At 36.3% G+C, this 12,770-nt stretch overlaps 1 protein-coding gene across 2 annotated transcripts in view; it reads right to left on the bottom strand.

Moving 5' to 3' along the window:
* The window catches only part of NEK7 (NIMA related kinase 7), a 160,343-nt gene that overhangs the window by 28,571 nt on the left and 119,002 nt on the right, over positions 1-12,770 (bottom strand). For both annotated transcript variants that reach the window (XM_058701298.1, XM_058701299.1), the window contains 2 exons: positions 12,339-12,447; positions 11,073-11,180 (listed from right to left, as the gene is read on the bottom strand). In XM_058701298.1, the coding sequence (XP_058557281.1) occupies positions 11,073-11,180; positions 12,339-12,447 (217 nt within the window). The remainder of the gene's footprint in view (positions 1-11,072; positions 11,181-12,338; positions 12,448-12,770) is intronic.

Genomic DNA, 12,770 nt, shown 5'->3' with positions numbered 1-12,770 from the left:
TTTCTGCAAAGACTTGAATTGAGAAAAAAATAGAACTACTGAGGCATCTGTTTATAGGTTAGATTGGGTTGCTATTTTTTTTTCTTTTCCATTTCGTTTTGTTTGTTTGAAACAAACAAAACCATTCAAAGGGCAAAACCATTCAAAGATCAGGAAACCTATTTCACATCTTACCTCACTAACTAGCTAGGAACACTTAACTAACTTCTCTTTTTATTCACTTCCCTCACCTCTAAGATGCAGTGATGAGAAAGAAGAGATGATTTGTGAGACCATTTTGCTCTGAATTCTGCAGCACTCATAAAAAAACAAAACAAAACAAAACAAAAACCTACAAAAATCCAGATGGGAAGCAAAATGGAAAAAAGTAATATAGTCCTTTTTTTCTTTAAGCTATTGCATAGGAAAGTGGAATGGAGTGTTTTAAGTCAGAGAGTACAAACAAACAAATTCAGTTTAGAAATGTTCTCTTAGAATTAAAGCAAACTGCAGAAATGAAAGCTTTGAACCTTTCTTGTTGGGAACATTAAAAGGACCCTAATCATCTTATATCTCAGTTTGATTTCAAAAAAACACACAGATAGACACAACTTCGGGGAATAAGAATTAATTTTCATTCTTTCCTTCATAATCTTAAATCAGCCCAGAAACTATGTTGGCAGACTTAACAGAGAGAGGCCAAATGTATTTAATTGTAAGTATTATCTACGGTTAATACAGAATGGCTGGGTGGTAGAGTAGTATTTCTTCTGCAAAAGAAAATTCTAAAATAAAATTTGTCATCTTTTAAGTGCAACTGATGACATTTAAGAGCTTTAATAATGCTGAGGGAGAAAAACTCAGAAAATGTTACTGTTTTTTCTTTAATTTTTTAATGTTCATTTTATTTTTGAGAGAGAGAGAGAGAGAGCACGAGCAGGGGAGGGAAGAGGGAGACACAGAATCAGAAGCAGGCTCCAGGTTCTGAGCTGTCAGTGCAGAGCTGGAGGCGGGGCTCAAACTCAAGAACCACAAGATGATGACCTGAGCCTAAGTCATACGCTCAACAGACTGAGCCACCCCGGGGCCCTGAAAACGTTATTGTTATTGTTACCCTGCTCTAGGGACTGTGTAAATGCATTATGTGGATTATCTGGCTGAACTTTTACCAAATGTTTAGTGGGTCCCTACTATAAGGCACACACTGTTCTAGGTGCTGGGGAGATAGAACTAAACAGACTAAGTCCTGCCCTCATGGGGCTCATGCGCTGGTGACATGGGGATCATTATGAAGTGGTCTCAGGAGATATTACTACTGTTACCTCATTTTAGAGAGGAGGCATTGGGGGGGTCACATAATTTGCCAAAGATCACAAAATAGGTAAGGTGTGGATTTGGAATTCAAACCAGGTATTTGAAACTTGCTTTTAAATAAACAGTTATTCCATTAAAACTGACCACTGTGAAATATAACTTAAAAAATAAAAACAAAACAAAACAACAACAGAAAACTGTATATTTTCAAATAAAGGAGTAGAGAAGCCTTCTAAAAGTCAGTATGTACATATGAGAAGCCAGGAATCAGGGTCTGGGTTCAATGGGCTACATGTGGAAATTCCACTACTCTAACAGCTGCTCTGATTATTTCAAATACATCCTTGTTACGGTGACTGAGAGGTGAAACATGCAGTTTAAAATCAGATAGTAGCTTCTTCTTAGAGCCATTATTTAAGTCAAGAAAGGACAGAATGTTAAAAATAAATCCGTGAAAGTAGCCTATAGCACTGACTGAACATATGCTGCCTTTATGGCCCCAAACCACGTCAAACTATGAAGGGGGATAAGCCAAAGAAAATCCACAGAGAGGTGCTAGGGAAAGGTGTGGGAAAAACCAGTATGTGACCACAGGTGGCACTTGGCACCAACAATGAAACTGTTTTAATGCCTGATTCAAGAACACTAATTTTCCAAGCTGAAATCAGAAGCTATATCACACTTGGAAATAGTGTGGGGAACATGAATTGTGCACTCAAGAGACTCCAGTGTGAAAATTCTGATATCTGGCTTGAGTGATGGATGGCCATGCATTTACTCTTCTGGCAACATCACAAAATCTGAGAACTATTTATCTCCTTGTGGAAGGTAAAGAGGAATTCAAACAATCCTAACAACAACAACAACAACAACAACAACAACAACAAAATTCCCCCGCAATGGGTTTCAAATATTACATAGCACAAGGATCAGTATCAGAGAGTTCTAGTTACCTTTTTTTTTTTTTTAATCTATGCCATTTTCAGGATATACAACAAACACATGTAATAGCTAAATTCACACATGTACATGCAAAAAGAAAATTCTCCATCTTTTCTCTTCTGGGGGTCATTAGGAAAGCAAGTAAAAAAGTGCCATATTGCAACATTATTAATCTAATTATTCTCATTTTTCTCCTTTGCAGCAGACAGGAAACACTTCACTGTGAATAATAAAAGCAACTCCGAAGCAAATAGATTTGCTTAAATGGTAGCTAACTAACCTTATTTACTTATACATACCTTTGGAGCAGATTGGCCTTTCTAACTAAGTTTTGTTAAAATTACTTTTTATCTCCTATATTCTAGTCTATGATGGAGTAAGCCACTCAAGAAGCAGGACTGGTATTAAGGAGAGAAGTCCCTTGAGGATTAAATAAAATTTTGCTAAAAAACAAACAAAACAAAATTGCCAATGCACTAATAGTAATGACAGAGAGAACTTGTCTGCAAAATTTATATTATGTCAAGTATGGTACATTCTTTCCTAAAAGTAAAAGTACATCACAGTGCAATAAAACACCCATAACGGTCTATAATGAAAATGTGAAATTTTGATGTCAAAATATCTGCCAAAAAAGAAAGTGCTTAATTTCAACAATGCAAACTTCCATTAAACCTCTGACTTTTAAACAGCTTCATCCTATCCGTCAGTCTTTAGAGGAAGATACAAAAGATTCTCCATGAAGTCTACTAAAATAGTGTGTGGTAAGCAGAATTCCGGCCCCCATAATCTTTGCCCTCTGGCGTCACACCTGTATATCAGATGTTACATAGCAAAAGCGACTCTGCAAATGTAAGGCTATAGATTTTAAAACAGACCGATTATCCTAAATCATCAGTAAGATATGCAAGGGAAGGGGCAGGAGAGATTCAAAGTGTGAGAGGAATTCTACTTGCCATTGTTGACAAGTAAGGATGGAGAAAGAGTGTAAACCACTAAATTTGTGGTAATTTGTTAGGGCAGAAATAGAAAACAAATACAAATGTGTTAATGATCCATGCATCGCATGGGAGACTGGAACATTCAATGTGCTGAGAACCGACTACACACCAAGAACTACACTAGGTACTGGGGAGCTAAGGAGCAAAGTATATGGTTTGAAAATTGTTCGACCCCTTAAAACTCACTGGGTTATTTTGGGATGGTATGAGGTATGTTTTCTAAGTTTTTTTAGGGAAGGCAGGGGAAGTAGGAAAAGCCAATACATTTACCTTAAGAAGACTAAAAGAATAAAATATGGTCTTTCGTAATTTAAATGAAATCTGGTTTGTTCACTAATTGATATGACTGTAATTTAGGTAATCACAACTACCTTAATGTTGAATTAGAGTAATACAAAAGAAATTAGTTCATGTGCTACATGGCACTTAATCCAAGTTGGTATCTGAAGCTTGGCAAGTAATAATTTTTATTATAAATTTTTTAATTTGACCAAAATAAGGTCTCTATCACAAACACATCCATCAGGGATAACTATAGATTAACTGATCAAGAGAAAAGTCATGAGGGGTCAATCCTACAGTGAGCTTCATGAATTATTCCAAATTTAAAAATAATTTCTCTGAAAAAAAATCATAATCATTATAGTAATCTCTCTGCTCTTAGAGTGACGAAAATTCCCTATATATGGCTACTTCTCTATTCACCATTCCCATTGAGAGTCAATTATGCTTTAGTTGCAGTAGCAACAAATATATCACACACACCACACACACACACAAACAAGTAGAGAAAGGCTACAAAACAAACCACAGACAAAATAAACCAGATAATTTTTGCTTTATCTCATGGCCGTGGACAATGCTCACATTTATTATGTATTATTTCTGGTTCTCCTCTTCCTGACCACACGGGAGAATTATGCTACCCCATTCCCTTGAGATAGGTAAGGCCACGAGACTTGTTTTGGGCAATAAAACAAGATTGGTTGTAATTTGTGTTACAATGAAGCAGAAGAATTTAATTAAGAGCCAGTACGTGATTGTCCATGTTCCCTTACCCTCACAAGCTGACAAAAAGCTATGTTGATAGGAAGATAACATGAGATTGAAGCTGCCTGAAATGACAAGTCACTACATGGAGGAGGGCAGCTGCCCGAGAGGGCCACACAAGGCCCACAGTGGGTGATGAGACATCATATGCTTTAGCGCCAAGCCAGCTGAGATTTTGGTATTACTCCTTACTGCAACATAATCTAACCCACATGTACTGATACATTCAATTAAATTCATCCTTTGATGTGCAGCCAGTCTCTAAGCCCATTCATCACTTAATCAATATTTAATATCTATTATGTGCAAGCCATATTCTAGGTGTTTGGAATACATCAGGAAACCAAAAACACACAGGATGCTTTCTTAATAAAGATTAAATTTTAGCTGTAGGACAGAGACAAATAGGACGAAGTATAACAAATAAGTTATATATCACATTAGATCGGGTGGCTGGGTGGCTCAGTTGGTTAAGCATCTGACTCATGGTTTCAGCTTAGGTCATGATCTCAAGGTTCTTGAGTTTGAGCCCCACATTGGGCTCTGCACTGGCAGCATGGAGCCTGCTTGGGATTCTCTCTCCGCCCCCCCCGCCCCCTGCACCTCCCCTGCTTGCTTGCTCTCTCTCAAAATAAATAAACATTTAAAAAATTTTATAGGGGCTCCTGGATGGCTCAGTTGGTCAAGCATCCGACTTCGGCTCAGGTCATGATCTCACAGTTGGTGGGTTCGAGCCCTGCATCAGTCTCTGTGCTGACAGCTCAGAGCCTGGAGCTTGCTTAGGGTTCTGTGTCTCCCTCTTTCTCTGCCCCTCCCCCTCCCCTGCTCACACTCTGTCTCTTTCTCTTTCTCTCTCAAAAATAAGTTAAAACGTTAATGTTTTTAAATTTATATAAAAAAATTACATAGCATATTACAAAATAAGAAGTCCTAATGAGAAAAGACAAATTATATAAAGTAAGGATCAGGAATTCTAGGGTGGTATAGGAGTAGAAGTCAGGTTCAGTATTAGAGGACCTCAATTTCTTAATTTATAACAGCCATTCTATCTACTTCTAGAATATTGAGGAAAAGAGGAGAAAATGTGCTTTAAAACTGCTTGTAAATTATCAGTGCTATACACATATTTGTTGTTACTGTTGTTGCTATTTAATAACAGGAGAGGATTCCTCTGGGTCATTATTATAGGAAATAAGGGTAGTATGGTATGATTTTACTAAAAATCATATATCTGGAATACATAAAAATTATTCTGTGTATTCTGCTATGTTTTTCAATATTTAAAGGTAAAGATACTTGATCCCCTAGCAAGCTACCTCTGAGTCAGAACATTTGCTGAAAAGAGGCTTTAGAGTAAGTTAAGAAGTAAGTGTACCAAAAGTATGTTCTGTGTTTTGTGACGTGAGAAAAACTACACCTTGACTGCCATGTTCCTATTTCACAGATTTTGGCCCAACTGTAGTTTTCAGTTTAGAAGAGCCACTTCCTTAGAAATACGAGCCAAAGTTGCTGGTAGACAGAATGGTTATGAACACAGACTTCAATATCCTAGAGCTCTACTTCCTGTTTATTTCTGAATCTTGGAGCATCAAGAGCAGTGACATCCAGGAGAGAGAGCAAACTCTGCTTTCATATGTGGGTTCCTATGCAATGTACAGAGGAGACTAAGGCAATTGCAGATGGAAATAAACAACAACAAATAAGAAAACACTAATAGAGTCAGAGAAAATGCCACCAGGTACCGACACGGTGAAAAAAATAAACTGTTGGGAGAGTAAGCCCACAGTTAGGAAGCCGTAGGCCACTCACTATCTTCTAGCTATACAGTCCACTTATCTCTCTGTGCTTCCATTTCTTTGATTCTGGAATGGGAATAATCCATATCTATAGCTCACATATATGTGTAAGGATCTTAGGGAATGGAATGATTTGCAAATTGCACAGAGATACCATGCATGTTATTACCCACCTCCAGAAACACAGCGAACACTGTAAATGACTAATTCAGGAGAATATCTAAGAGTAGGTAGAAAAATCGGAATCTGTCTTTAAGTAAATGGAACAGCATGAAAGCACTGTAAACACAGACCAGTGTTTTCCAAATTGCAGGTCATTACTAAGTAATAAGTTGTAAAACCAATTTAGTAGGTTGCAGCTAGCATTATTTTCAATAAAATAAAATAGGACAATATCAGAATGCATTATAGTTGTAATATAAAACACTGTCACATGAAACTTTTGCTTCAATTATATATGGTAATGTTCCTATGGGGTCACAATGTTGCTGGGGTCATTGTAAAGAAATTCTAAAGCCATTTATCTAGACTGTCAAGAAGCTTGATTCAAGGGAGAGAGATTTGTCCTCATTTAAATTTTAAGATGTAGACATATATATATAACAGATTTTCTAACACCTGTAACATTTATAAGGTTGATAATATGAAAAAACAAACCCGTCAAGATTCACAGGGAGGGGCGCCTGGGTGGCGCAGTCGGTTAAGCGTCCGACTTCAGCCAGGTCACGATCTCGCGGTCCGTGAGTTCGAGCCCCGCGTCAGGCTCTGGGCTGATGGCTCGGAGCCTGGAGCCTGTTTCCGATTCTGTGTCTCCCTCTCTCTCTGCCCCTCCCCCGTTCATGCTCTGTCTCTCTCTGTCCCAAAATAAATTAAAAACGTTGAAAAAAAAAATTAAAAAAAAAAAAAAAGATTCACAGGGATATATATAATCCTACAATTAGTCTCCCTAGCAACACCCTCTGTCCAAATCAATACAGAAGCACTAAATGAAGATCTGACTTCCCATAAATTCATGTACAAAACAAAAGGAGGAAGGGGACAAAAACAAAAGAATTGTCTAGATCACAGATTATAGGCAGTGACACACTTCCTGTTCTATGGGCTGATGAGCTCATGTGTATCTCATGGTATCTCTGCTCAGTTTTGGGCAGCACATCCTAAGAGGCACTCAGAGACAAAGGAAGGCAACCACCAGGACAAAGAAGAACCTGAAAACAGCAGACAATACTGGGCAAGATTATCCTGAAGACAACGAAACAAGTTCATGGTTACAGTCTTCAGGGCCCCTCATGTTACTCTCCTACTACAAAATTCCAAAAGCTTGCCACTGCACCAGGAATGAGATGTGAACTCTTCTCACATCTGGCCAAGACCCTTCCTTCACCCTCCGCCAGCAAACTTTCTCCAGATTGAGCTTAGAGCGTATCCTGCCTTTGTCCCTTTGCGTAAACTGTTCTTCAGTCAGCCTGAGACCTTCTTCCCCAGGTCCCAGGTAGCTGGTTCTTCTGCATTGTGATCTCTATTCAAACACTGCCCTCGCTGAGGCTTTGTCTGAGCATGTCCCTTCTAAAATAATTCCCCTCCTAGTCATGCCCTGTCACATGGCTAACAAAAAAACAAAGACATAAAATGATTATCTATTCCCTCTCACCACAAGACATGATCTATGAAGATGACTTTGTCTTGTTTAGGCTTGTTCCTGGCCCCTAGAATAGAACATGCATAAAGAAGGTACTAAAACTGTCTTTTAAATGAATCAATTCAGGTATTTTAACAGAATAATAAACTGTGCGTGAATTCCTTCTCTCTCCCTCTTCTTTCTCTACATCTTCATCACCACCACCACTGTGTTAACATAAGCAACTTAATGGCACATTACAGTGAATGAAAACACCTTTATGTTCATTGCATTATTAGGTTAGGGATTGGGTAGAGATTAGGGCACAGCATAGAATAGTTATTACCCACATTTCCAGTTTTATAAATTTGGAAACTGAGCCTTAGAAAGTTAATAGAAGGTTTGATCAAGGTCCTGCAGAACAATGGACATGTCAGTTCAGATGTCCTCCATTCTTTCCAAAACAGCATGCTATTTCTTACATTCAGAACAAAGCAAGAGGAAAAACAAGGCTGGCATATAATGAGGTAGGGATGTGTAGTCAATGATAAGAATGGAAAGTTATAGAGGACACCAAACACTAAAGGACCCTGACTACTAAGCTAAGGACTTTGCATGATATTCTTTAGGCAACTGGGAACCATCAAGGATTTGGGGGACAGTGACAAAATCAGATAATCTCTTTTAGGAAGATAACTCTGCCGAGAATACACAGAGTTATTTTTCGTTTTTTAATATTAGAAATAAGGAAGAATATTTTCCTAGTTTAAACATGAAGTCATTATGGATTAAAGAAGAGGGAATAGAAAAGAGATATTTGATTCAATGTATGTGGTGGGAGCAGTGAGGGAGTAGAAGAAAAAGTGAAAGTTTCTGAGAATTGTTTTCAATTTTGAGGATTTGAATATGGTTTGAACATCCAGCAACATGGTATTTTGTACTTGTAATTTTTAAGCCTGATCCAAGAAATTATCTATGTATATTATCCAATATTCTATGTTGACATACTTTTGATTAAAAAAAAAAAAGAGTACTGAATATTGATTCAAAATGTGACTACCTATATAACTTTATCTGCCACAGAAAATGGGAGAGGGGAGCCTGGGTGGCTCAGTTGGTAAAGTGACTTGGGCTCAGGTCATGATCTAGCAGTTCGTGGGTTTGAGCCCCACATCGGGCTCACTGCTGTCAGCACAGAGCTTGTTTGAGATCCTCTGTCCCTCTCTCTCTCTCTGCCCCTCCCCTGCTCATTCTCTTTCTCTCTCTCTCTTACAAAAATAAACATTAAAAAACTATTTTTTAAAAAAGTATTTTTTTCTCAATATGAGAAAAAAATGCTTGTGAAAGAAATTCTTTTTCTTCTAATTCATTCATCAAAGAAATGATCTCATTGTTACTTCCTCACTGGCTGTACTACAGGCTGTGTCTTAGAATGTTATGTAATTATGTGCATCCCCATGTATTTTACGCATACACACATATATACCTACATTTTTACATAAAACTACACGACCTTAAGTAAACCGATTTAGATAAAACCTGGTAATACTTTCTTAATGAATTTACTCTCCATATCACATAATCTGGACTAGCACATCGCCTACGCTTGAAGATGCATTTTGTAAGCCCTGTTTAGAACTTTTGTATGAGGCAGTGGCAGGCAAGCTAAAGAAGACCATCTCCAAAACTGATAAGATTGGAGTTTCATATACTGGCTCCGAAGGGTCAGGTGACTACAGCATGCTCAGAGTGACAGTCTGCAAAGCAGCATTTGAAAAAGAAATGCACGTGCACGAGCATGGGTACGTACAGGTGTGTGTGTGTGTGTGTGTGTGTGTGTGTGTGTGCACGTAGCATTTCTAAGTAAACAAATGACAGAATGCTCTTAAGACATTTGTTACTCAGGTGAGTAACAAAGTGAAAACATGTTTGTTATTTTTACTAGTGAGAAAGGACATTGACATGGAATGATGTTTTCTTCACAGAAATCTATTATTTGCATTGTAAGAGTTGTAACTTCCAAATAAAACTTTATCAAAGTCCTACTCAGATTTATGCATTTCTTATAGAATTTCATATCAAATTTTCTTATCAGGAAAACCTGTAATCCTCTATAAAAATAAAAGTAAAGTGAAAGGGAACAAAACAGTATTAATATCAGTTGAAACTTTATTTTCTTAAAGTACTTGACAAAACTAAAACTCTGGGAAAAGGATAAAGTATTATCTTTCTACCACTCTTTATAGCTTAGAATCCAACATTTTGTCATTCAGCAAATAGTGACTGGGTGCCTACTTATGTGCCAGGTACTGGTCTAGACATAAAAATTTAAATAACAAGTTCAAGTTCACACAGAATCTTGCTAACAAAGCCAGAAAAACTTTAAAAGTTCTAGTCAACTAATTCAGATGCTTGTTTCAATACTGTGCTTAGTGTAACTCACTTATTCTTCATCAGGCCATTTTAAAGTTTTTATTTCATATTTACACACAATTTTATACAAAAATTTAATGGTTTTCGTTGAAATTATGACACCAAAGATGGGGCACAATTAAATTAAAGTCATCTTATTTTTATCTTAATTCTTATTTTAGTCTGGTTGTTACTATGTTATCTAAGTCTTATATTAACAAGGACAAAATGTAATTTGAAGAGTTTTAAGAGAAGCTCTGTCACTCTTTTTAGGTTATTTGGTTTAAGAATTATTTCTTAGAAATGATTTCTTCCTAGTAATTTCTATTGTTTCTAAAGTAGACAACTGTCTTTCCATTGCTACTACAATGTTGTAATAGCTACATTCATTCTATTTTAGATATAAAGGACACTGCCATATTATTAACTCTAGAATGAATAAACAGCAGATATCTTTTACTACATTATTTAGGGGAATATTTTCCTTGTTAGTAATAGACCATGTTTAGGTTTCCTCTCTGCAGTAATCACAACTATGTGTGTTACTTTAATAACTAAACATTTACAAATGATGGTATTTTTATAGTCAGGTGAAGTCCTCTTCCAAGATATGGTTAAATCATATTATTTCAATATTGTTAAATGGAGAATAAAACAAATGCTCTATGGCAATTGTTAAACCAGGTTTGTTTATTAGCATTTTCTTTTACCAAGTGTCTACCTGGAGTCAAATCAATAGAAGTACCCAACTGTCATGTGAATGAGCACATTATACTGATAGAGAGCTGTAGGGATCTATTGAGGATCCGATGATTTTAAAAATACTTTTATTTAGGACATAAGAGCTGGCATATAAATAGTATGTCCCTTATGTTGTTTTTAACCACACACACACACACACACACACACACACACACACACACACACGATAACTGAATGAAATTATACTGTGTCTCTTACCTAAAGAATGTGCAGCTGTGGTTTTAGAGCTGAAAAACCGACCAAGCCCAAGATCTCCAAGTTTGACCACTCCCGTGGCTGTAATGAACACATTAGCTGGTTTTATATCTGTGAAGAGATGAAGGAATCAGGTGAAAGATGATATGAGCTTAGGTATTTTCAAGAGATTAAAACACTTTTCATAGAATTTAAAATCTACCTTAAAAATGAAAGTCAGTTTGAATTTTGATCCAATTACTTTATTTTCAATAATTTTGATATATCCTAATATTTCTGATATATCCTATTATTTCTGAGTTCTCTGATAGAGAAATAATCATCAATGCAGCACCATGAAGATTGCTAGTAATTTTCATTTAAAATGCATTTTGTTGGGACGCCTGGTTGGCTCAGTCGGTTAAGCGGCCGACTTTGGCTCGGGTCATGATCTCATGGTCCGTGAGTTCAAGTTCCGCGTCAGGCTCTCTGCTGACAGCTCTAAGCCTGGAGCCTGCTTCAGATGCTGTGTCTCTCCCTCTCTGCCCCTCCCCAGCTTGCACTCTGTCTCTGTTTCTCTCAAAAATAAATAAATGTTAAAGAAAAATTAAATTAAAAAATAATAAAATGCATTTTGTTTTCCATTTTCAAATCAACTTTTGTGAAATTCAAAGCACAAAATAAATTTATTTCCATTTTATATCAATGTTAAATATCTTACTAAACATTACTTTGTTGATACATTTACATAAAATATAAAATTATAACTCTAATCTGAACATAACTAGATGACCTTAGAAGTCATAATTGCTTAAATAAACTACACTGAAATTTCTCATACCCCAAATCAGAGATACAATCCCTAAGTGTTGTAATCTTTACATGTTCTGTCCAACTATTAGACTGACAATCAAGAATACATTAAGAGCTAATGCTGAAAATTAAAAAATGAAGTTGGCCATAATATACATTATTCATCTGAAAAGGGAATCTTCCTTATGCATATTCTGCTTTCCTACATCTTTTTTTTTTTTTTTTTTTTTTTAATTTACCAACATCATCAGTAAGATGCTCAGAAGAGGCAGGCAGAAAAATAACTAATTCTCATTCTTATTTAAAACCAAGATAGGGCTTTAGACGTTTTTCATTCTAGTAAATAATAATTTGGAAAAAAAAATTAGCCAAGAAAGCATGATGCTATGCCCATGATTGGAAGGCATTTATTCTTAAATTGCCTAATAACCTGCATCGTTTAAACAACATTAGAAGCTATTCGTGATTTTACCCTACCTCTATGCATGACGCGTCGAGAATGCATATGTTCCAATGCACTGCAGAGTTGAACAAAGTACTTCCAAACAGTCCTTTCAGGAATTAGCCTCTTTTGTTTCTTAAAATGCTTTTTAAAAAATTAAAAATAAGAATTAGAGGAATTAAAATATCTTAAGACCAGATCCTGACACACCAAATGCCTTGTCAGAAAAACACCTACTTTTATCTACCTATTACCAACTAAAAAGCATATGACTTCCCACAGTGAGATGATTCCGAGAATTTTACCTGACATATTAGCTTAAATTTCTCACTATTATATCTAAAGTTAGCACAGGCCATATAATGCTACATCTTTATGATGTCCAATATTTCAAAAAATTAACATCTATATAAAATAATTTCCTAGCCTAAGAGGACGATGTCAAATTTCATTTTAAGAAAACCCAG

The sequence above is a fragment of the Neofelis nebulosa genome, chromosome 15 (assembly GCF_028018385.1).
Source record: "Neofelis nebulosa isolate mNeoNeb1 chromosome 15, mNeoNeb1.pri, whole genome shotgun sequence".
Classification (NCBI taxonomy): domain Eukaryota; kingdom Metazoa; phylum Chordata; class Mammalia; order Carnivora; family Felidae; genus Neofelis; species Neofelis nebulosa.
This window is presented reverse-complemented; position numbering and strand designations above follow the sequence as displayed.